The sequence below is a fragment of the Monodelphis domestica genome, chromosome 2, assembly GCF_027887165.1.
Source record: "Monodelphis domestica isolate mMonDom1 chromosome 2, mMonDom1.pri, whole genome shotgun sequence".
NCBI lineage: Eukaryota > Metazoa > Chordata > Mammalia > Didelphimorphia > Didelphidae > Monodelphis > Monodelphis domestica.
In genome coordinates this window covers 515,353,713-515,380,042 of record NC_077228.1, presented here as the reverse complement: position 1 = coordinate 515,380,042, position 26,330 = coordinate 515,353,713, and the positions used below count along the sequence as shown (strand labels likewise).

General features: G+C 46.0%; 1 protein-coding gene across 1 annotated transcript in view; it reads right to left on the bottom strand.

Moving 5' to 3' along the window:
* LOC100010958 (S-adenosyl-L-methionine-dependent tRNA 4-demethylwyosine synthase TYW1) overlaps positions 1 to 26,330 on the bottom strand; it is a 252,040-nt gene that overhangs the window by 3,329 nt on the left and 222,381 nt on the right. The window contains exon 15 of the mRNA XM_007485684.2: positions 18,244 to 18,411. Coding sequence (XP_007485746.2) covers positions 18,244 to 18,411 — 168 coding nt within the window. The remainder of the gene's footprint in view (positions 1 to 18,243; positions 18,412 to 26,330) is intronic.

Here is a 26,330-nt window from a genome sequence, read left to right as displayed (position 1 = left end):
AAGCTCTTAATATATATTTATCTGCCTCACAGATAAGGTCTCAAGATATTGATACAAAGCTTGGGTAAGTCCTATGATTCAGCCTAGAAACAAAATAATTCAGTAGTTCTCATTTTGATAGTGCTTTAAGATTGATTCACAACAACCATGAGAGGCAGAATACTTTAGTATTCATAATCACATATTTTAGGCGAGGCATCTGCTCAAAGCAATTTAGTGACTTCCCCAGGATCACACAGCCAGTAAATAGGAACAAGAATTGGAACTCAAGACTTCTAACCCTCTAAGGTCCACTCGCTCCACTGAAGCTCCAGAGCACCACCCCAAAGCACAGCTCTTTTGGGGGAGGACAGGGGAAGTGGAAGGTTTCACAGTTCAGTATACTAGCCCGGAGGCTAAACAATATGCCTGTGGCTATTTGGCTAATAATAATTAGAGCCAGGCCAGATTCCCAGTTTTCCAGCTTCTGATGTAAGGAATTGCCTTTGATGGTTCTATCCAAGAAAAATGCTAAATATACACACTCTGGGTGTTTGGAAAAATGCTAAGCCCTCCGTCAACTTTTTACTAAATGGTGACAAGCTCTGTGGCTAAAACAAAGAGAGGCAAAATCTGGACGACTTCTACCCCTTGGTGATCGCGAGCTCCCCTCCCACGCTGGAACGCTGTCACAAGGAGCGCGCCCAGATTCCCTCTTGGTCACCCCCGTCCTCCACAAGAGGGACTAAATCCAGAGGCAAATCCCAAATGAGGACCTTCTCTGGGCCAGTGGAGGTCAGCAACTTCTCTAGAACGGAAGCTCCGGTGCCCTGCCCAGGGCCACCCACCCAGGATGCCTCAGAGACAGGGCTGGGACGGAGGTGAGGGAAGGGCAGGGGAGGGGTGCAAGAGGCTGGGAAAGAGCCCTCCCATCCCCTTCCTCTGCCCCCCCAGCCCCCCAGCTAAAGGGCGAGGAGGGGGACTCTGGGAGTTTACTGTATATACAGGACTGATGGTTGCTCCTTCTAGCATTTCTATTTTGTCTTCCCCTTTTCATCAAAACTTCGTATTATTGTATATGGCACGCACTGGTGTCTTCCGTGACGAGGTCTGTATATTCCCAGGTTTCGGGGGGGGACTCTTAGCCAAAAGAGGCCCCCCCAAATGTCTCTGAACTTTCTCTGTCGTAGGAGAGCCTCTCCCCCGAGGCTTCCCTGTATTTGTGCACCCAGAACAAAGCCCAACCCAATTATGCTTGTAATCGTCAGTTATGAGCAAAGCGCCGATGGCTCCAAAACATCCTAATTGCAACTTCTATAAAAATGTGAAACGACAGTGTTTTGGCAAAGTCAATATTGGGAAGACAGTAAGGGAAGAACATCCTAGTTGTGGCAGGATGGACAGACAGACACCTGGCAGACAGAAAATGTTGAATAAATCCTTGCAAAGGGGACAGCTGGGTGGCTCAGGAGATCAAGTGCCAGGCCTAGAGAAGGGAGGTCCTGGGTTCAAATCTGACCTCAGACACTTCCTAGCTGGGAGACCCTGGGCAAGTCCTTTAACCCCCATTGCCTAGCCCTTACCAACACAGTATTGATTCTAAGATAAAAGGTAAGGGTTTTAAAAAAAAATCCTATTTCATTCCTTTCAGGGGGATAGAGTGCCGGAAGACCTGAATTCATTTCCAACCTCAGACACTCAATTCATTTCCAACCTCAGACACTCACTTATCTTTGTGACCCTGGACAAGTCACTTAACCTCTATTTGCCCCCGATTTCCTCATCTGTAAAATGGGCACAATAACAGCCCCCCCTCCCAGGGTTGATGTGAGGATCAAGAGAGAATCACTGTAAGTCCCTTCACAGGGTGCCTGCACCCAGCGAGGGCCAGAGGGAGGCTGCTGTTGTTCCTTTCTGGCCCGAGTGCTCGGAGCTCTGAGCTAGCCTTTCTTGGGGGGCACCAGAGTTCAGGGTGGCCCGGGGGCTCCCGCTCGGGTCTTCCATCTCTTCTAGCAGAGCAGCCTGGGATGAGGACCGGGCAGAGACGTCAGGAAGATTCACACGGCTCACAGAGAAACAGAGCGGAAGCGTGTCCAGCCCCGCCATCCATTAAAATGGCCCACCGTCGTGCAGGAACGTCTCCGGGGATGCGAGACGTCCGCCATCCATTCAAGCCCCAAGCCGAGGCCCGGCCACCACCCGAGCAGCAGCGGCTCACTAAAATGGAAGGAAAGTCGTGGTGGAGAAGGCCGAAGCGAGGCGGCGAGCTCCAGGTCCGAGGCAGCCGGCCACGGGGGCTTCGTCTTCCTGCGCTAAAGGTTCACCACGCTGCGGGGCCACGAGGAACCTCCACAGGCCTACACCAAAGCCGAACCCAGATCCTGGCCTCCCCGACCCGAAGCCGGGCCGTGACGCAGAGCCGAGCGGCTCCTGTGTGGAAGGCGCAGGAAGGGCCGCATCCCAGATGCGGAGGGAAATCCCCAGCCTGGACGAGGGAGGCCAGGCCCCGGGAGCCTCTGCCGAGGAGGCCAGCAGCAGGGAAGGCAGGGCAGGATCACTAACGAAAGGAGGGGGCGAAGCCTCGCCGCTGCCCAAGAGAGGGACGAAGCGGCCCGGGCAGAGCAGAGACCCTCGGGCCCCGGGGTCTGCCCTGCATTTGACACATAAGGTAACCCAGGGAGGGACCTGTCCAAGGCCACCCAGCTAGGGAGCAAGAGAAGCCCATTTGCCGCCGGCTCTAAGACAGAAGAAAAGGATTTTTATTTTTTATCTGAATCTGTGAAAGAGTCCCTAAACTTCACCACATACTGCCTAAGATCTACACAGCACAAACCTGGGGAAAGCCCCTGCTCTAGGGTAAAAAAGCCATGTTTTGGGTGAAGATAGGATGAACTCTCCCCTTGCCTATTTTTAAATTAATCAACAAAAACTGAAAACACCCCTACTTAACACTAAGTAGGGGGGTTCACAAGCCACTTACTAAAAGTGGTTGAAAACCCAGAGACAACTGACCACCCCAGGGCAGTGCTAAGCAAATTAAAGACTGCAACTGGCCCCCTTAAACTGGAGGAAGGGATGGGAAGGGACGTAGAAAAGGGCTATACAAGGTGATGAACGTCCGGTCCAAGAGGTCTTTGTCCTGAATTTTTAGGTTGGAAGATCTTGGACGGGGACTGAGGCTTGGAGTTATGGCTTGGCCTGCTCCTGGATCTTCTCCCTTGGAGCTTCGACCTTGGAGCTTCTTCTCCTGTCTCCTGGAGAGGCCTCCCCTTCTTGGAGGCCACATGGGTGGAACCCTTGTTGAATTTGCCACCAGGTAGGAGGTAGGCTAGACACCTTCTCCATCTTCTTTTTCACTTCTCTACTTTCACTCTCTCCACCTTCCTTCTTGTAAATAAAACTAACACAAAGTCATTCTGGCTTGAGCTATAATATTTTCAAATCGGTGACCACAGAATTATCTTAGAATTCTCATATATTTTTAGTCCAACCATAAATTGTAATTCCTTACATTGAGCCAAGCCCTGGGAGGTTACGTTTAGCAAAAAGAGACCTCCGGTTATTCTTATTCTATCCTTATTCAGTCTTACTTCAAATATTCAACAAGGCGAAATATAGTAAGTAAACCATGGAGGAAAGGAAGCCTTACTTCCCAGCCTTCTGGTATACCAAGTCAAAGCTAGCTGGTTATTCTCTGGACAAGAAAGAAGGGTGTGGGAAGCTCCAGAAATAGGTGGTTAGGTGAAGGGGGTCAGAGGGTAAATTAAAGACATTTCGTGTCCATCCACAGGGGCCAAGAGCTGGTTGTTTCCTCCAGGAGGTCAGCACAAGAGCAAACGATTTCTCTTACAGTTTATGACCAACATTTTTAGGTACCGGCTTTCTTTTATTTCCTTTTTCAATAAATAAGCATTAATTCTCCCATCTCCCCTCTCACTGCATTGGGGAGGGGGGAAATGACACAACCCTTGTAACAAAGATGCACGGCTCAGCTCCCACAGTGGCCACGTCCAGAATGGCATGTCTGAAAGCATCATCTCTCCAGCTTTCTTTCCGGTAAGGGAGAGTTTAAGGTGGGAATCTAAACACCCCATTTCCGCTGGGCTCCCGTCCTTCCCAGCTCCAAACTGAGGACTAACATCTTCCTGCTCTAAGTGTTGCCACAAAGGAGACGATTCACAACAAACTTAGGGCAGGGATGCTGCCTTTTTAGACTTGAGCTCTAGAACCAACTTCCCCTGACTTAGCGAGCCAGGCTCCCGGCTTCCTGGCCCCATTTACCCAGGGAGAATTGCCTGCTGTAAAATAATGACATTATAAAATCCTCATTTTCTTCCAAAGAAACCAAGTGCCTTTCTCACAGTTTGTTTATAATGTTGCTGAGTAATAAGGTCACGGCAGATGAAAATCTGGCATCCATCGAGTTCTATAGAAATGGAGGAAAGAGTTTCTAAGCGTCTTTCCCAGAAACTCCCATTTGGGATGGGGTTATCAGGACCGTCTAGGGATGTCACCTGTCTGCAGTGTTAGTCCTAGACATTTATCCAGATCTCACGCCAAGAAATACCCTAAAGCAGAAAAGTTGCTGTCAGTCACCCCCCAGGCCTCTTCTCCATCGCTGGCATCTTCCTCTGACATTCCCCGTAGCTGACGACAAGCCCTGCTGCTGCCAGCCAGCCCTTTCCCGATGCCACTGCCCTATGGGTATGCCTGCTCGGCTGCTCTACGATCCCTGAGAAGAGCCAGCGCTCTCCGTCTGTAGGGAGAATACTTTCCTTCTATCCATTATTCAGTTATCGGCTCACAATGCTATGAGTTGGAAGGGGCCTTGGAGAACAACTAATCTCATGTCCTCATTCTTATGGATGAGGTAGGCTCACTCTGGGCCCAGAGAGAATGGATGACTTGCCCATGGCCACAAAGCTAGTTAGTGGCTGTCAGGCTCATCAAATGTGAGAGCCGGGTCGGGAGATCGAGAAGTTCTCATTCCCCCGAGATGGAGACTGAGGCCCTCCGGCCCTCTCGTGCAATGTTCTTCCCAATGTCTGAAGCCGCGCTTTGCAACAACAAAGCTCACACCAGCCAGGCAGGGAGAGCAGAGCAGGGATAAGAAGAGATGCAAGAGAGAAATGCGAGGAGGAAAGCCAGGGCCAGAAGCTGCCTGCCTGCCTTCCCCGCTGGAAGGTCCTCCTCTCCCCCACCATCACAGCTTCAGCAGCAGCAACCCCGGGTCAGAGGAGGGCCTTGGGACGGCGCGCTGCTGCCCTGTACGTCACCCCGGGCGAGCGCCGCTCTGCCAGCCAGCCTGCTGAACCTGCCGCTTCAGAGGAGCTGTAAAAGCTCACAGCACCACTCGCCCCTGAGCGATGCGGCAGAGGACGCAGGGAGGCCCACCGGGGCTCCGGGGCCGGTCAGCTCCGGTCTGCCCTCATCCTCACTCTGGAAATCTCACTTCCGCTCCCCAAGTTCAGCTCCTTTAAGCACCTCCAGCTCTGCAGGGGGCCCCACTGGAAATGGCGCTATTGGGTTCCCTGACTGGCTTGCCTGTCCTGCCGCCTCTGACCAGTGCCACTTTGTCCTCGAACGGCGCGAGTGTGGAGCCGGATCTTGGTTTGGACTGCTCACACGGCCACTTCTGTGCTCTCTTCCTGGCTGCAGGGCCCTCCCGCCTCCTCCGAACCCCCAGGGAATGAGCACCCCGATCGTAGCCCTGCTGGCCTTTGAAAGGCAGGCCTCTCCCCAACCACGGCCCTAAGCCAACTGAGAAGCGGAGGAGGAAGCGGTCAGCTCACTAATTATACAAAGAAGGCCAGCGAAGATGTCTCAGTGGTCCTACGGAGGCCCGAATCAAGCATCCAACAAGCCTTTATCCAGCATCTATCAGGCGTCAGGCCCTGCGCTACGTGCTGGGGAGGGAGACCCTGGAGAAAGGGGCAACCCCAATGCGGATTTTCCTCCCCCGCTCCCTTCCCTGGGCCAGATGGCTGTGCTGCCGCCTGCCACCATTAACCCGGCATCGGGTCCCAGCAACCATGTCCCCGCCCTTTTGGTCCCCAGTCAGTAGCACCTGGACGTGGGTCTTGGTCCTGCCCAGTTTCCCAACTCCCAGATCCAGCTCATACCGAGCGACATACTGCAAGCCCCTGGGATCTCTGAATAGCCACCCACATCGGCCTCTCATTAGGAGATGCAGCCTCCGCCACGCAATACGGCCCATAGGAACCACTGACTCCAGGTTCACAAAAACAGCGTCTTCAAAGGAAGAACACGTGAGTCCAGAACGCTGCCTTGGCACGGACGTTGTGGAGGCAGAATGTCCAGGAACTCTACCGCACGGCCACCCCAGGGAAAGCTTCCTCGCTGAAGAAGCTTCTTTGGAAATAGGAGGGTCCCATCTTGAGCCCAGAACGCCTTCACCCTCCGAGGAAGGGCACTGCATCCAGAGGACCCGTCCCTGCCCCTCCCCTGGGCCAAAAACTAAGATGGGGGGGGGGGGGGTCAAAAAAGCCACCCGCGACTCCCGCCCCAGGAACAAATTGAAAGAGCCTGATCCTGGCTCTCCAGGAGGTCACGCTGTCAAAGCTAACGCCAACCAACAGAGAAAAGGTAAGTTTGTGTACAACAAACACCACCATTTAAAATCAAGTATCCCCTCTTCTGGGAATAGCCCAGGCAGGCTGGCTTTCTGGTCTATGCAGACACTTCCTGCCCTCTGGCTGCCATCAGTGGCTCCACGTGGAGAGCCATCAGTTAACGTTTGCTGAATCATGGGCGACTGGATGGCAAAGGAGTGACCATCCCCTGCGGCGATGTGGGCAGCCCCCAAGTCCTGGCCTTCTGAGCACCAACAGTCCGCCGCCGAGTTGGGGGACTGTTGGTGGAAGGGCAACGAGGAATCTCAATGCAGACTCTATGGTCAGCATGCGCGGACAGGGCTTGACCTTTGATGATAGCTAGTGCGCGCCGTACACGTACACTCACACACACACACGCACACACACACACATGCAAGCACGCATGCATGCACACACATCCACATACACACGTACACGTACACTCTCACACACACGCACGCACGCACACACGCACACACATCCACATACACATGTACACGTACACTCACACACATACATGTACACACATACACACGTGCACACATACATGTACACACATGCACACACGTACACACATGCACATGCACATACACACACATACACTATAACAAAAATACTTCATCGGAGCCCAGGATCAAAGAGCTCATAGGCCTGCAGACTCGGGCTTGGAAAGAAGCCCAAATGCCATGTGGACACCCGAACCCCTCATTTTACAGATGGGGAATCTGAGGCCCAGAGAGGCTGATGCGCCACGGTGAGGCAGACTTTGAGCCCAGCTCTTCCAGTCCCAAAGTCAGTATTCTTTCCAGTGTTTTATGCTTGCAAAGTATTAACAACCACACGAATGACCATTCCAAAGTACTGAAAATATGAGAGACGCAAATTAAAACAAGTCTAAGGTTTCATTTCACTGGCAAAAAGGGCAAAAGAAAGGAACAGTCAATGTTGGAGTGGATGCAGGATCTAGTATTACTCCTAAGAGGTTTGACTTTTCTAACGTATTCATTTAAAAAGTAGGCATGGGGGACAGCTAAAGTGGCTCAGTAGCTAGAAAGCCAGTCCTGGAGAGGGAGGGGAAGTCCTGGATTCAAATCTTAGCCTCAGACACTTCCTTAGCCGTGTGACCCTGGGCAAGTCATTTAACCCCCAATGCCTAGTGCTTACTGTTCTTCTGCCTTGGAACCAAAACACAGTATTGATTCGAATATGGAAGGTGGGTTTTAAAAAAAAAAAGAAGGAATCATGGGGGCAGGGGGAGCCAGGGCACCACACTGTCAGGCCCCTTTGCTGGAGAAGCAATCAGTAGCCACACAACCAAAGGAAGTCAAAGACAGAAATAAGGCCTCCCACGTTCCCGAATATTCAGAGCTCCGCTGTTTCATGACAGCAAAACGCTTCGAACAAAAGCAGTGCCCACTGATTGGGAAATAACGCATTAACTTATGAGAGTATTACTGTGCTCTAAGAAACATGGAAGGCCTTGAAGGAAACGTTCCAGTGGCCAACACCCACAACAGCCATAACAATGTAAATGAAAATGGCCTAAATAAAAATGGAATCGTATGATTACAATGACCAAATGTGGCCGGAGAGAAGCAATACGGAAATGACCCTTCTTCCTTTCATCTGGAGAGTGGGGGGCAAGGTGGACAGAATGCTGAATATACCTTCAAATGTTCTGCTCCTTTTGCTTCATCGTTTTTTCTTTGTTCCGAGGGAAGGCTTCCTGGGAGGAGGGGGCCTTATCTCCCCCAGAATAACTGTGGTGTAAAACCAAATAGCATCCAAAGAACTTAAAAATAAAACAACACAAAAACAGCCAAGCAGCACCATCCTGGTGGCCTCTTCCATGAAGTCCTCCAGCCCTGAACTCACCACAGGGCCAAACACTCCCTAGTCCTTTTCCTTCTTAGCTAGAGGTCCCACGTATTCTGGTGACATCCTTGCTTAGACAGCTTGTTTGAGTCATTTATCAAGCAGTCAGTAAGGGGAGAATGAGCTGCCACCAGCCTTGGGTCAGCGTATTTGAATATATACTTTTTCTGTTGTTTCCAACCTCCCTTGTGCCTTGACTAGAGTTTTAAATAAGGCAAAAAACACCAAGGTCTCCAGGCGGAGAATCAAGAGCCATTGGCATCCTTCTAGAAGATCTCCTCTTCCAAGAGGCAACAACAGCTGTTGGAAGAACCAAGCCTGGGCTTTTCCCTTCATAATGGGCAAAACCCAGGAAAAACCTGCATTCTCTGTGTTTCTTGCCGAGGGCTGCAACGTCATCTCTTGCTTTAGGTGAGAGCCCAAAGAGCTGTGTACAAGAAGACTTCTTCCTCTCTGATTCAAAGAAGGAAGAGGCCAAGATTTGAAGGAGAATAATTATCTCTCTGCCGTGATTCCAGGAGGAAAAAAGGAAAAGAAACAATCCCAAATCTTTTTTTTTAACTGTTATTACTTTCTTTTCTATTTTTTTTGAACCCTCACCTTCCATCTTATAATCAATCCTGTGTATTGGCTCCAAGGCAGAAGAGTGGTCAGGGCTAGGCAATGGGGGTCAAGTGACTTGCCCAGGGTCACCCAGCTGCGAAGTGTCTGAGGTCAGATTTGAACCTAGGACCTCCCATCTCTAGGCCTGGCTCTCAGTCCTCTGAGCCACCCAGCTGCTTCCACTTTCTGTCTTAGTAACAACCCTAAGACAGAAAGGCAAAATCTAGGCAAAAAACGGTTAAGTGGCTTCCCCAGAGTTCTAGCCGGGGAAGTGTCTGAGGCCAAGTTTGAACCCAGGTCCTCTGGACTTCAGGTCTGGCGCTCTACCCTCCATGGCACCTAGCAGCCCCTGTCCCAAGTCTTGATGTCTACAATTCTAACAATTCACAGAGGAAGCAAACAAGGGGGTGATTATCAAATGCTGTGGCAGTTCTGATGCAACTGAACATAAAAGAGGTACAATGATCATCATGAGTTTCCAAAGCTAAAGTTGTCAGAAAGTTCGCCCCTCTTCCAAACTTCACGTCCACAAAGACCTCCAGGACATCTCTAGGGGGTCCCATGGGCACCTCAAACTCACCATGCCCAACACCAAAGCCCTGGTGGTGGGCAACCTTGGTTCAAATCCTGCCTCTGCACCTAGAGTCACCTTGGGCAAGTTTGGGTCACCTTCCTGGGTGTCACTGGTGTAAAGTGGGGGGGGGGGGGGGTTACGAGATCCTAGATCCTTCCACCTTGTCTTTCTGCCAATTCTGCTACTCTTCTTAGTTTTGCTCTGTCGGGGGTCCCCTCTCCTACTGCCCTCTCAGTCAGGTTCCTGTTGTTATCTCTGGCTTTCCCCTTTCCTCTCCTCTCTCACCAAATGTGGCCAGGCTACGTCTCTAATAATCTCTTTGGGGTCCCCCTGGCGATCCTGGGTGATGGAGGCAGGCAGGCCAAACCCTTCTACCACTCACAGACGTGCCGGAGCTCAACGTACCAAGTCATACTCAATTGCTTGGTAGCTACCTTCCTGGAACTCAGCTTTCTGCCAAGACTGGGGGAAATTTTCCATTTCAATTATTCCTTTTTTATATCACCCGAATATCAAGAGGATATAAAGTAAGTTATAAAAGCAGTAAGCTCACAGGGCCCTCCGTTATTTGGCACTTTCTCAAAGGCACTCCAAGCACTGGGCAGCGGAATTGTGTCATCAATCTTTATAACCCGGTGGAGAGGTAAAGCAGAGTGGAGCTTCCCACTACCCAGGACTGGGCCAGGAGGGCAGAGTGGGTACTCGCAATGATGCAACCCCTGGGGGGAAGCCCATCAAGAATTGACACTATTTACTATGCAGGCAGACTAGGAGAGAGCTCTCGAAAGACTGGAGCCCTGTGACCTAAGAGGAAGGCGTCCCCAAACACAGCTTTGTCAAGAACCTGCATTGCTCTGGGGAGGCAGCATCGGCCAATGTTTGGGGGGCAAAGCCCCGCCACTACAGACCACGCAGATTCTCTCCCACTGACCTGACTATCCGGCGTCCCCTAAGAATGCTCCAACTTGAGAGCTGGACTTTTTTTCTAAAACCCTTGCCTTCCATCTTAGAATCAGTACTGAGAACTGGTCCCATGGCAGAAGAGCAAGAAAGGCTGGGCAATGGGGTTGAGTGACTTGCCCAGGGTCACCCAGCTAGGGAGTGTCTGAGGCCAGATTTGAATCCAGGGCCTCCTGTCTCTAGGCCAGGTTCTCTAGCCACTGAGCCTCCTAAGAGTTAGACTTTCAATTACTTTAATGCGTATCATTTAAAACAAACAAAAAAACATTCTCAGCAAAGATATCATAAAGAATGGGACACGTGAGATTTGTACTCTGTTCCTGACTGCCTAATGAATCTTAAGATAATCAAGATAATGAAACGTATTTATTTAACTGAGAACAATAAAAAAGCAATTATGCTTAATACGGTCTACCTGATTCTCTGATTTACTTTAATAATAAGTTCTTGCTCATATTTTAAAGATTTATTTTCTCCTATCCCATACAATTGCACGGCTACAAATAGGTTTGGCCTCTGGAAAAAACCAACCTTTCAAAAAACAGGGGATTAAATTTTATAACAATAAAATGCTTCGTTGAACACTCGGGTACTTTCCCAAAATTTGATTCTGTCTGAGCGAGATTCTTCATGCCATGGAAAAGTATCTGTGTTTGGGCAAATATAGTGAGAGGACATTGGCTGTTCTATTATACCAAGCAAGCCTAATTGCTGGGAAATAAAAACTTCAACAGATTTATGTGATAGAATAAAAAGGAGAAGAGGAGAAAGACTTATGAAATGCTACAGCTGGCAAATGGAAGTCAGCCAAAAATCAATTAAATGGTCCTAATAAGGCCTAGGTTGAGCTCCATTCGAGGGATCTCACCCGGGGCTCCAGAAGCGGCACCTTTCCTCATCCACTTCTGAAAGCCTGTGAGTCGCAGAAATGGGGAAAATGGGAACAGAAAGCCCAGGAAGGAAGCAATGGAGCAGAGGGAGAGGGACGCTCCATCAGAGGTGCCGCCACTGACATTATTCAGCTCCTGATCCCTCAGCCCAAATCCTCATTCCGGCTGATGACCTTTGAGGAGACGAGGAAGGATTTGCATGTGTTACAGCAGGTTGGGCTTGGGGGGTTCAGCTGCCTCAACAAAGGCTGAACTGGGTCAACAATATGGCCGGATTCGCTAAATATCCATTTATGTAACATGGATGAATGGGGGCTGATGACACCAAATGGACTGTTTCGTGTCACGGGAACGCTCCAGCCCTAGGACCTGCTCATCTCCATGATTTGCACAAGCTGCTAGAGAAGGAGCAACAGTGTGCAGCCGTCAGGGCCTCGGGGTGAAAGAAAGAACAATCCATTCCCTTTTCTTTAAGCTGCTTCACAGTACCATAAAGTTGGCTTACGTTAAATTTAAACTGACCCAATTTAAATTTCTACCAATTTTTACTCAGTTATTTTTCAATAGTTTCAATTCTTCATGATCCCATTAGGGGTTTTCTTAGCAAAGATATATTAAAGTGGTTTACCATTTCCTTCTCCAGTTTTTTTTACAGATGAGGAAACTGAAGCAAATAGGGTTGAGTGATTTGCCCAGGGTCATACAGCCCCTACGTGTCTCCCAACTTTAGGTGAGTACAAATGTTCTCTAATTGGCATTTAGGTCTTTTTCTCTCCTTTTAACCATCAACTAGGAGTGTAGAAATTGACATATCAATCATTCAGTCAATTAATCAGTTCAAACAAGACTAATTTCCCATCAGATTAATCAATCTAAAAGCCTTAAGCCAACTCTCTCTCTCTCTCTCTCTCTCATTCTCTCTCTCTCTCTCTCTCTCTCTCTCTCTCTCTCTCTCTCTCATTCTCTCTCTCTCTCTCTCTCTCTCTCTCTCTCTCTCTCTCTCTCTCTCTCTCTCTCTCTCTCCTCTCTCTCTCCTCCCTCTCTCTTCTTTCTCTCCCTCCCTCCCTCTCTCTGTCTCTCTCTCTCTCTCTCTCTGTCTCTCTCTCTCCCTCCCTCTCTCTCTCTTCTCTCTCTCCCTCCCTCCCTCTCTCTCTCTCTGTCTCTCTCTCTGTCTCTCTCTCTGTCTCTCTGTCTCTCTCTCTCCCTCCCTCTCTCTCTTCTCTCTCTCCCTCCCTCCCTCCCTCTCTCTCTCTCTCCTCTCTCTCTCTCTCTCTGTCTCTCTCTCTGTCCCTCTCTGTCTCTGTCTCTGTCTCTGTCTCTCTCTGTCTCTCTGTCTCTGTCTGTCTCTCTCTCTCTCTCCATCTCTCTCTCTGTCTCTCTCTCCCTCCCTCCCTCTCTCTCTCCTCTCTCTCTCTCTCTCTCTGTCTCTCTCTCTCTCTGTCCCTCTCTGTCTCTGTCTCTGTCTCTCTCTGTCTCTCTCTCTCTCTGTCTCTCTCTGTCTGTCTGTCTCTCTCTGTCTCTCTCTGTCCCTCTCTGTCTCTGTCTCTCTGTCTCTCTCTCTCCCTCTTTCCTTCTCTCTCTCTCTCTCTCTCTCTCTCTCTCTCTCTCTCTCTCTCTCTCTCTCTCTCTCTCTCTCTCTGTGTGTGTGTCTCTCTGTCTCTGTCTCTGTCTCTCTCTGTCTCTGTCTCTCTGTCTCTCTCTCTCTCTGTCTCTCTCTCTCTCTCGCTGTCTCTCTCTCTCTCTCTGTCTCTCTCCTTCCCTCCCTCTTCTGTTTTAGTATCAATTATAAGACAAGGGATAGGCAATAAGGGTTAAGTGACTTGTTTAGGGTCACACATCTAGGAAGCATTTGATGCCTGATTTAAACCCAGGTCCTCCTAACTTCAGATAGCTCTATCCACTGTTCTACCTAGCTATGCCTCATTTCTATTTATTTATTTAAGCCTTTACCTTCATTCTTAGTATCATTTCCAATACAGAAGAGTGGCAAGGGCCAAGGGATTAAGTAATTTGCCCAAGGTCAAACAGCTAGGAAATATCTGAGGCCACATTTGAACCCAGGTCTTCCCAAATCCAAGCCTGGCACTCTACCCAGTGGGCTACCCAGGTGCCTCTCCATACCAACCATTTGGAAGGTCCCTGGATTCCCTGTGCTCAGCTACATGAATTCTGTAGACAGGAGTGAAAAGTAAAATGTTTTAAAGGATTTGGAGTAGATTGTCCATGTGATGGCAAAGCAAGGCAAGATTCCTGTCCGATAGATAGGATTGTTCCCATAAAGTGAAGAGGGGAATGTTGCCTCCATGAGTACCTGCTGAATCTACCTGAAAAAGTCAGTCCTTGGGGGCAACTAGGTGGCTCAGGGGATTGAGAGTCAGGTCAGGAGACAAGAGGTCCTGGATTCAAATCTGGCCTCACTTCCTGGTTGTGTGATCCTGGGCAAGTTACTTAATCCTCATCGCCTACCCCTTACCACCCTTCAGTGCATTTAACTGATTCCAAGATAGAAGATAAAAGTTTAAAAAAAAAGTCATCCCTTGAGAAGTTGGCCAACAAGTGCCAGAACAAAATGGCGACGGGGAGGAGAGGTGTTGGGGCGTGGATGAAGATGCCCTGCCACGGCACCAGCACACAATCTGGCTGGGAGCCAGTCCTGTGTGAGTAATGATTAGTGATTAATTCTCCGCAGCTCATTAAAATGGGTGTGTGGTAATGCGGCTACAACCAGACAAGTCAGGAGCTCCCTGATGAAAGAGGCAAAGAGCTTGGGAAACACAAATTAATTTTAAAATTAAAAAAGCACTTCCACAAAAGAAATGAATACTTTATCTGCTCAGCTCTAGACAATGGAACTCCGCTGAGCTCAAAGAAGGATGCTAAATGCTATTTCTACTGTTCTTAATATATACCTACCTCACTCCTTGAGGTCTCCGAGGCCACTAAGGCAAAAATTAATGGCTATATAAATCAGCAAAGGCCTAAGGCCAAAAAAACCATCAAGCTTAAGGAAATTAGCCAGGCGAGAAGAAAGTGGGCCACAGTGCTAACTAATTATGATTAACATTTATATATCAGTTGCTAGGCACGGTATGCATATTTTTCAACACACATGTATATATATTTGTAATACATATATATATATACATGCTATGGCGTGTATGTCTACGCAAGTATACATATTCCTACAGTGTCATTTGATTTTCACAGTAAATCTTTTTTTAAATCCTTACTTTCTGTCTTAAAATCAATACTAAGTATTGGATCCAAGGAAGAAGAGCGATAAAGGCTAGGCAAATGGGATTGAATGACATGGCTAGGAAGTGTTTGGGGCCAGATTTGAACTCAGGACGCCCGTTCTCCGGGCCTGGTACTCTATTCACTGAATCACCCAGCTGTCCCCAGATTTCCACAGTAAATCCTGTGAGGCAGGCGCTATTATTATCCTCATTTGCCGAGACAAGAAATCCAGACTCATAGAGGTGACTTGTCCACAGCCACAGAGCCAGTAAGTGTGAGAAGTGGGATTTGAACCCTGATTCCTAGTCATGATGTTCATGCTTGGGGTGTGGGGCAATACTGCTGAGCATTAACAAGAACGATGATGGCAGAATGAAAGATTATATGGGCTAACTGGGAGGATGGCAAACTGTGGCCGGCACCAGGTAACTTTTGCTTTGTATCTAGAAATCCAGCGAAGCAGGGACCAGTGTGTTCGGGGTGGATTCACAGGAAGACCCCAGAGAGAGAGTCCTGCAGGCTCAATTTGGTCATCGAACCACCCTTACTCATATTTATTCCAGGAAGATTTCCTAATAAATACAGTATTTTTCACATGTTCACATAAAAGAGCATTAAACGAATCAGCAGTAATGAGAGCTCAGGCCTTCAGTTTATGCAAATGTGGCTCATCGCCATCTGCCAATAGAAACATCTGCCCGTGTCCGTTCTAATAACCAATGAAGCGGCTGCGGGCGTGTCCAGGCGGAGGGAAGGATCTGGATGAGGTCTCAATGGGCGCCCAAGGCCACCGGCCAAGCGTGGGCCTCCCCCCTACGATACGCCCACCAGCGGACCCGAGGACCCGACCAGACAGCACTGGAGCCGTGTGGGCTTAGTGAAGAAAGAAAGGGGACCACCCATAAGCATTAAGGACATAACCCACCATGGGAGGGTGTCATCTCATGGGGCAACACGTCCAACGCCGATTATGTCCTCCGAGTTATCCAGGCTCCGACCTGGAGTTACCTTTGGCTTATCTCTCGCCCTAGCAGGGTCTTAGCCTGAGGGATAAAGACGTCCCGCCAAGGTCTGCTCCATGGTAGATTTCAGGCAGTTGGTGAATATGGATGGGGAAAACGAGCCCTTCATTTCAATAGGACTGGTTTCCTATGGAATCTGGAATATTTGATTTTGTTTTACATGATTACACATGTAAAACCTCTATCAGACTGCTTACCCGATCAGGGATGGGGAAGAGCAGGGAGGAGGATCAGAAGAAGGGAAAGAATTTGGAACTCAAAACTTTAAAAAATAATAATGTTTAGGGGCAGCTGGATGGCTCAGTGAATTGAGAGCCAGGCCTAGAGACTGGGTTCCAATCTGAGCTCAGATACTTCCTAGCTGGGTGACCCTGGGTAAGTCACTTGACCCCCATTGCCTAGCCCTTACCACTCTTCTGCCTTGGAACCAACACAGAGCATTGACTCTTAGATGGAAGGGAAGGTTGGTACAAACAAAAGAAGAGTGGGTCAAGCAGCCAGGAATTGACTTAAAGTGCAATCACGTGGCAGAATGTGCTGGTGTCTTCCTGGCCCCAGCAAGGACACACTCCTCCTACAAAGAAGTAATAAGGGAAGAGCAGATGGCTCGAAGTCTACCTCCTCAGTAGGCCGAATATCCAGGGGAGGGACTGAGTGATGAGCTCACCAGAGGTAGAGATAGACCTGCACAAAAGCAGTAGCTCTCTTGTGTCCTTTTGGATTGTGGAAAGAGTCAACTGGCCAGGTTAAGATGTCTTGACCTGTCTATTAATAAATTATCTTAAAATCAGGAAGCACTACCTCTGGAGGATCTCAATCATGACACAATGCACGTGGTCAAGTTTAGTAACATTTCTGCCTCCCCCACAACCACATCCAGGATGGACCTGGTAGGACTCCGGGAGAGGGGGGTGGGGATGGGGGGGGTGCCACTGTCCTTGAGGCAGAAAAACATTTTACAAATCTTTTCCACTTTTTATCTTTAAATGCCTTTGGAATGACTTTAATTGAAAGAATGTCTTAGAGCTATACTTTTTTTAAACTAGCTTCTCACCATACTATGCGATTACTGATGGGGTTCCAAGAGATCCACTATCCCTATTCTTGAGCCTTTACAGCCAGTTTTGTGTATTTGGGCTTGGTGGTTGCCTTTTATAAACCTCTCTTTTCCATTTGGCAAAGAAGTCAGATTTTGCTGACTAAGGCACTTTCTGGGTTCTTTTGGTCTCCTGGTTGTGGCGATTAAACATCAGTTAAACTTCTTATAAAATTATTATAATCAACATCAATGTCATTTCTGTTATCCATTGCCAGCTTATTGGCTCTAGACAAATCCAGGTGGGAGGTGGGGGCGGGGATTCTTTCTCAGTATTTATTAAAGGCTAAAGAACAATGACAAAAACCCCTCAAGTCAGTCACCTCACCTAAGGAAGTGACACTGAGAAAAGAAAATTAAAATTCAATATCTGTAAAAGTATTTCTAAGAGGTTTAATGATTTGGCAAGTTAACCATCCTCATGATTGTTCACTTATACTTTGATTATCTGATGATGTTTACAAGATATCTTTGTTTCAAAGAAACTGCAGGTGTGACCCCAGAACAGCTCTTTCTCCCAAGACCTGAAGTGCTTGACTGGCTAAGGGACAGGCAGCCCCCGTCTGCCACGAGGAGGCCGTGTCTCATGCATTTACACTGATCCAGAAAGCTAGGAAATTGGGATCCAAGTGTTTGGCTTCTCTTTCAAGCCATTCCCTGGAGAAGCAGTTCTGGGAGGCATCTCAGACGCTGCTATCTGCTTGTTCAAGCAAAGAGCTTTCCATGTTTAACATGAGCTGAATTTTATCTTGCACAGGAACTGTTTATTTATGGAGAAAAGGAAAAATGGGTCTGCTGAACTTGGACTAGCTAAAAAAAAAGGACTAAGACAATCATTTAGAGAAGTCTAACACTGGCTTTCTGATTTGGGTCTGTGGTCATCATTACTGTGATTATTATTACTTATTTGAAAAGGGAAGAAAGGCAATGTTAGTTGAAGAAAGCCTACACCTGGACATCTGTCCTCTCTGATAGTGTCAAGAACAAAAAGGAGGGAGGAAAATTATCCGACAAAACTGTGGCCACAGGAATCCCAAGAATAAGGCACGTGCTTTTTTTTTCCTGCCAGGTAGAACCAGTCATCACTGAATGCTTCACAGTCTCTAAGCCTTCCTCTTCACTCCAGGCAGGGGACATGGGGTGACTACAAGGAAAGTGTCTGAGCATGCAGCTCTTATGGAATGAAATCCAGGAAGCACTGGGGCACCCTGGTAATGGCTTAAAAAAGGAGCGAATGATGGGGACAGGCGTGGAATGGCTTGAGGTCACTACAAGGAAGTCTACACAGTCACAAAGAGGAGTTGTAGAAAAAGGGCAAGAAGGGGAACACCAGGTAGCTCTGATGTAGAAGAAGGCCAGAGGGCAGAGAAGAGAGTTTCCCACCCATCCTTACCTTGGTGTGAGCAATCAGGAGACAATTGGAGTGTTCGTGCTCACAGGCAACTTCATATTGAGGGAGCAGACCCACAAGCTCTTCCACAAAGTGTATCACTTCCTCGTGCCAAGGGACATTGGCCATGGTGAGGTTGCTGGCCGAGCTTTCTCCACAGTAGGTCACACCCTATGGAGACAGAAGAGCAGGGAAGATGAGAGTTGGCACCTGACATTCATCCTGGATCAGCTTAGGATGGAACACAATGTTTTAGAAGTGAAAGAAGGAACAGTGGGGTGGCTTAGTAGATAGACAGCCAGGCCTAGAGACAGAAGATCCTGGGTTCAAATCTGGGCTCGGATGCTTCCTAGCTGCATGGCCCTACCCAAGTCACTTAAACCCTAACCCTTATCATTCTTCTGCCTTGGAACCAATTCTTAGTACTGATTATAAGACAGACGGTAAGGTTTAAAAAAAAAAAGAATTAAAAGAACTGTGGAGATCACCCAGTCCAATCCTTCATTTTATACATCAGGGAAGACAAGGGACTTGTTGAAGGACACCCAGGCATTCACATCTCCTGACTCCCACCCAGTCCACAGTTCTTTGCCCCATAAAACCATGCTTTCCATGAGTTGGATATTATAAGGATTACATGTCAAAGTTATCTTTGGTTTTACATCCCCCCCTTTTACAATAATTATTTCAATAGTTACCACACGTTCCATCAGAGAATCTCAATGCACTGTAATAGTCCACATAATATGCAAGATTATGAGTCATTACTCCATGGCACATGGAGTACTCAATAGTTCCTCAACAAAAATTAGTAATTTGTTCTAATCAGATAGACTCCTATTTGGGGGTGAGAGGTGAGAGGCATGGTTTGGGAACAGTCATGCTTAGAAGATCTTTGGAGGTCTTTTCAAATTTATAAACAAATGATTCTTTCAAGTAAACAATGCCTTATTTACAGATGGAAAAAATTCAGCAGGGTCACTGAAAGACTCCAAATAGAGGTCCTTCACTTTTTTTGGGTAGTCTTAGGAAACCTAAAATGTTTTTAAATGCAGAAAATAAAATGTATAGAATTGTAAATTTTAAAACTACTCCACCCTATTCAGACTATACTTTAAGAAGATTTGATTTAGCTATTTCCTGATTGTAACAATGGAGATACTTGATCAGGAATGTCTTGGGAACTTTACATTGCTCCACCCTACTTAAACCTTACTTTAGGGGAAGATAAAGTTGTAATCTCCTGATTGAACAATGAAGGTACTTAGTTCTCACCTTATAGTGAAGCTAGAATTAAGCTAAGTCTATTTTTAGATCTTAATACAAAAAGGTGTTAAGTAACTATAAAGGTTAAATTAATCAAAAAAAGAGGTCAAGTAACTAACAAAAGGTGAATTTAACAAAGAAGTGTTAAGTAACTCAAAAATCTAATCAAAGAAGGCAAGAACTAAAACTATGGGCAGTCCTGGAGAAAGTCTTTGATGTTACTGGTAGATGTGAAAATTTAGAGGAGACACAAGGGTAAAAGGTCTATATATTTGGCTCCCTTGTTGTCTCCAAGTACTTCTTGATTAGAAACACCCTCTTTCCCCAGAGAGGTGGATCTGGCTGATAACTTCCTGTGAGCAGCCTGGGCACCAGTTTGATCCTGGAACTCAGCCTGGAGGAGCTCCCTCAAACAGCTTCCTTGAGATGGTCTCGTGGTGAGTGATAAGACTGACTTCCTTTTCCCTTGGGCTCAGGGAGGCCCCTTTGGCCAAGGCCTTCAACTCCTGCCTGGTTTAGCCTGAGCTGGAGCAGTTTAAATTAACTCTTTCTGCTACCTCTCTCTTCTCCTTAATTCCTTCTCTCTATATTAATTAAAATCACCATAATTTCCAGCTGACTTGGGTATTTAATTAGTTGGGATTTTCCCTGGTGACTAATTAATTTAGGTTTTTAAGTCACAACGCTAAAATTATCCTTTACAAGATTATAGAATCCAACCGATTCTATGGAAATAAAGATGTCTTTTTTCCCCATACAAGTTCATGGACCCCCTGAAATCCATCCATGGATCCTCCATTTAAGAACCCCTGTTTACAATGAACTATAATATAATTGCCACATCACTATAAAGATTAAACTTAATGCTAATGTCACTGTAAGTTTTCCTTTGGAATATTTTTTTTGAACCTTTACCTTCTGTCTTAGAATTGATAGTAAGTATCTGTTCCAAAGCAGAAGAGCAATAAGGGTTAGGTAATTGGGGTTAAGTGACTTGACCAGATCACATCAATAGGAAGAATCTGAGGCCATATTTGAACCCAGGCCTCCCCCATCTCCAAGACCGGCTCTGTCCACCGAACCACCTAACTGCCCCTAGAATAATCTTAAAGACATGTAGGGCCATAGTTCTATATCAAGAAAGGAACCAAAAAGCTGATTGGTTTAACTCTTATTTAGCGGAGGAGAAAATTGAGTCTCAGAGAGATTTAAGTAATTCCTCCAAGGCCACTTGAGGAGTAAGTGCCAAAGGGGCAATTCTCTAAGTCAATGCCCTTTCCATACTTCATCCTTTAATGAGTAACAAAGATGTCACTCATAAGAAAAATCATCACTAGTCCCTGACATCTATAAGCATCTGAAGGACAGGAGTCCATTTAGCTTTGTCTTTGTATCCCAAACACTTGCTATTAAAGGAGAGAGGCTAGTGGAATATACAGAAGTCTCATGCCTATAGAGATATATTTTTTTGTAAAAAAAAAAAAAATCAGGAGACCCTGGACATGGAACACACCAAATAACATAACAAAAAATGAAAATGATATTTTAACAGAGAGGAAAAAATTGCTTTTGGAGTGCCATTCACAAATCGGCTGTCACTGTGCAGTCAGATCACAGATTGTTAAAGCAAAGATTCAAAATTAACATAAAACTGTAAGAACTATGAAAAAAAAAAGATGGCAAGCAATTAAAGCTACACCAACCCAAGCTATTTAAGTGAGCTGTTGGTGCTGAAAACTAGGACGTGGTTGGGAAAAAGGGATTGGCATGGATTATAACTACTTCCCAAGGAAGTTTAATGGATGTGAGTCAATTGCCATAATGAAGAGATCAAAGGAGTTAGAAACAACATTGGTCAGCAGACTCCTGAATTACACACCAACCAGAGGCAGAGAGAAAAGCCAAGGGCAGGAGTGATCCGGAATCTAACTGTATTCATAAAATAATACAAGATTGACTCAAGATAGCAGTAACTAACTACCAACCCCCACACTGACGGTTCCGTTCCTATTAAGTTCTTTATGATAATAATCTATACATGCACCAAGGGCATCCTTGAAGGTATCACAAGGAAGCGGGCAGGCTTTGGCAAAAACTATTCTGCAAGAGACCACAACTTTGTAGTCACATAACTAATAGTGCCAAGAAGGCAAGACCCCATTCGGCTTATTGTTTGTTGCCTACAAAATAAGATGCATATGTGAAAATCAAACATTATTCTTTGAAAAACTGCAGCAAAAGAAATCACTTTGTTTGGCAGTAAAAAGCCAGGAGATGGATGCTCACTGCTCATCAGAGGTCCTGCCACTATTCTGTTGTTGTTGTTCAGTTACTTTCAGTCATGTCTGACTCTTTGGGACCCCATTTGGGGTTTTCTTGGCAAAGATACTGCAATGTTCTGCCATTTCCTTCTCCAACTCATCCAATAGATGAGGAAACTGAGGCAAATGGGATTAAGTGATTTATCCAGGATCACATAGTTAGGAAGTGCTTGAGGTCAGATTTGAATTCTGGAAGATGAGTCTCCCTGACTCCAGACCTGGTGCTTTAACCACTTACCACCTAACTTCAGGTTGAGAGTTCAAATTAAATATAATCAGAGACCCATAGGCCAACTGCTGGAAAGGACCTCAGAAGCCAGCTAACCCAAACCCCTCAAACTGAATCCAGAACAGTGCAGTGATGTGCCCACAGTCTTGTTCCCATTCAAGGTGGAAGGCAGGATTGAATGCTGGTTCTCGGACTCCTGAACCCACACTCTTTCCACTATACCTTGGGAATCTCCATGAATGGTGGTCTTATCTATAACTTGTTTGTGGATGATACTGAGACAACTGTAGAAGCCCGAAATCTCCAAAGCCAGATTTGTCATCATTCTTAAATTAAGCCCAACCATCAACAGGAAAAATCAAGCGGATGAAGAATGATGGTTGTCCAGATTATGAAACATAATTGGGTGGAACGCCCATAGAGCGGGTCCATCAGGATATACATTTATATACCCACATATACATATACACAGGGCACACGCTGAAGATGGACAATGAATGAGGTGCAAAGCAGGCTAGGTTACCTTTAGGGAAATGGTCTTGTTCTTTTCATAACAGGTTAAATGAAAACAAGCTTCTACCTGAAACTCAAAACCCTCTTTCGACATCAATATTCATCCAGTGCTATTGTGCAAGTGCAAGTTAGAGAAGACTAGAGCATTTGGAGATTCTAGGTTAAAGATCACCCAAAAGACAGAGGAGAGTCTCATGGGAGGGGCGAGCAGGCTGGGAAATATTACAAATGAGGAATCGTGCCACAGAGGGATCAGTAGAAAAATTTATGGCTGGAAAAAGATGGATCAATCACATAAGAAAAGAGAAAGTGATAACCCATGGGACATTGAATTGTATAATGTCAAGAAGATGTGGGAAAGCCCCAAGAATGATGGGCAGACAGGTATGGGAAGATATGAACAAGGGTCACTGGGAGAAGCAGGCAGGGATACTCTACAAGCTACACACTGGAGGGAATAAACCGATGTCTCCCTCACACAGCAAAGAAGCACTTCGTGTCTGTTGGATTCAATTGAAATACTCAGAAAACTACAACTCCATGTGTTGTCACCTTTTTCTAGAATCATTCTGGATTGGAGCTTTCTGCTCTGGAGATGTGCGACTGGAGCTGAAGGAAGAGGCTTGCATTAAGTGAACTCCTGGCTGAAGACACCACCAGCACTTCCACATGGAGATCAGGACCTGAGGAAGCCCCTGCAGGGGGCTGAGCTGGCCTTCACCAGAGCAGCATTTAGGGTGGTAGGCTAGATAAGGCTCTGTCTCCTTCCTACATTTCCCACTTTCAATATCTCTACCTTCTTGTAAAATAAAAGCCAACAGTCATTTTTTACTTAAGGGCTAATATTTTATAAATGGCGACCACAATCTCACTTTTATAACTCACTGAGTCAAACCTAATTTTAATTCTTACACTAGGGCCTAGGACATTGCCTGGTACATAGTAAATACCCAATAATTGCTTCTTGATTTATTGCAGCCAAAATAAATAAATAAATAAACTGCCTCCTAAACACCAATCCAGGATGAGAGCATTTATCCTTAGAAGAGACCTTCAAGATTCAACTCTCCCATTTGTCCTGAGTAAGTAGCAGTGGGTTCTGTCTCCTTGGCTAGTGTTCTTCCCTCCACACTAGGCCCCATCCCAGCTTTCTCTGTAGTCATGCTACAAAAGAGCTACCAGGAGCACAGAACTAAAATTTCCCAAAACCCACAGCAAGATTCATCTGCTCCTGCAACCAGCAAGTTTTCAGCTGTTTATTATTATAATCACTTGAGATATAGACTACACAAAAATAATGTAAAAACAATGTATGAACTGTACAAGGAGAGGCAACTAAGTGGCTTAGTAGATTGAGAGCCAGTCCTAGAGATGAAAGCTCCTGGGTTCAAATCTGACCCCAGATACTTCCTGGCTGTGTGACTCTGGGCAAGTCACTTATCCCCATGGCCTCACTCTTACTGCTCTTCTGCCTTGGAACCAATACTTAGTAATGATTCTAAGATGGCAGGTAAGGGTTTGGTTTTTTTAAAATAAATAAATATTTTAAAAGGAGCTTAACTATATGGTTAAATATGCCTTATTGAGGACACTCCCAGCAAGCTCTCTTTGAACAATCAATATATTTCAAAGGAGTGAAAATAATTCAATAAAAGAACATCTCACTTGGAATGGGCCTTGGTTCTACAGATTTCCTCAATCAATGTGATCAATTCCACTATTTGCTGGTGAGCATTTCACCAGCCAGAGGCAAGATACAATGCTGGGCTTAGAGACAAGATCTGACATCAAATCCAATCTCTAATGCCTTCTAGTTGTGTGACCTTGGGCAAGTCATTTAACCTCTGTGTCCTTTAAGCATGTCTCAGACACTTTGAAATGCTAAACAATGCATAAACAGATAGTGTTCGGGGAAGGAGTTTCACCCTAATGAAATCACAAAATCTTGGTGTCTTTCACCAGCTACAAAACACTGTTCTGAAGGGCATCAAATGAAATGGCATCGGAAGAAGCCCTAAACACTGGGCCTGGCACACTGTGGGCATCACATAAATGGCCTTCCCTTCCTTTCCACTCTTCTCCTCTCATATCACAATCTTATAATGGTGCAAATTTCCTAACAGGGATGCTCTGGGAAGATTTTTTAAATAGGAAATCCCCTTCCTCTGTTTTCAGATATGGTAGAATTTTCTGATAACCACTTAGCCACTGCACATCTCCTGGAAAACCTGCCCCTTATTAAAATAAAAGAGCCTGTGTTCAACCAACCTTTCTTTTCCGGTTCTCCCCCCCCCCCCCCCCCAGGTACTTAGGAGAGGCCTCTGCAGGGCACAGAATCACAATAAATGGTGATGACTGATTGTGGGACTAAATAGAAATTAAGGAGAAAAATAAATGCTCTTAGATTAATTGGGAATCTGGAAGTGGGAGAGAGAATTTTTTTATCATGTTATTCAAAACATTCTTTCCCGTCTCAGTGATTTGACCCAGTTCTACTAAAATTAAATTCTAAGTGACGCCACTCAACTCTCACACTGCACAAAAGTTGAACATTTGGAAGAAGTACAAGATGATTAAGTCAAGTTTCTTAATTCTTGACTCCTAGGAATCAGAAAATGTTTTTCCATTTAATTTATCTACTTAACCAATTACATGTTTATTTATTTGTTTTTAACCCTTACCTTCTGTCTTAGAATCGATACCAAGTATCCATTCCGAAGCAGAAGATGAATAAAGACTAGGCAACTGAGGTTAAGTGACTTCCCCAAGGTCACACAGCTAGAAAGTGTCTGAGGCCAGATTTAAACTCAAGTCCTCCCTACTTCAAACTCTCTATCTATTGCTCTCTATCTATTGCACATGCGCACGTGCACGTGCACACACACACACACACACACACACACACACACACACACACACACACTGATAGCACGATGGATAATTGATAAACCAAAACTAACATACATATGGATCTCTCATGCAGAACAGATCGTTGGTAGAATAGCATCTTATTTGCTGTGTAAATCACAATATTTAAAGATTTTAGAGGTTTATTGAAACAATGAAAGAAGACAAACAGGAATTGGTAAAAGTCCTTGGAAAGTTGATTAATTCTCAACAATCAATGGAAATCAGGTCAGTGGGAAGCAGCACAACTTTGGAAGCCAAATTAATTAATTGCACCAATAAAGTCAAGAACCAGTATGACTGTTGATCCATTTCAATACGCTTCCTTTAAAATACATAAAGACAGACGTGCATTTTTTCCCTCTATCAATTTTTATCCTGGTCAAATCCAATTACTGTAATTCAACAGCACTGTCGAGATGCTCTCATTGAACTGAAATTTCATTGTGATAGGTACTGCTCGCGCACATTCTCAGCACATCCAGAGTTGTCTTTCACAGACAGAGAAGAAATAAAGTAGGTGGGTTTTAGCCTCCCTCGGGGAATTGAGGTGCTGAGGGAAACTAATGGAAAAAAATAGTCTCTGGCAGGAACCTGATCTCTCTTCTAACAGCTCCATAAGCTGAAATGTATAGAAGCACCGAGGCCAAGGTCAAACTTAATTACTTACTTTAAAATATTCCACTGTAATGGAGGGCCACGTTAATGATAATGTGTTAGGAGTTCAAAGTTTCCAGTCTCGATTATAATAAGATCTGACTCCCGCTGCCTAACACCATCTGACCCCGACCTCACTTGCTACCCTGATCTCAAACTGCTCTCTTCAATAAAACTCCTTAGAAATGGTTTGCTCA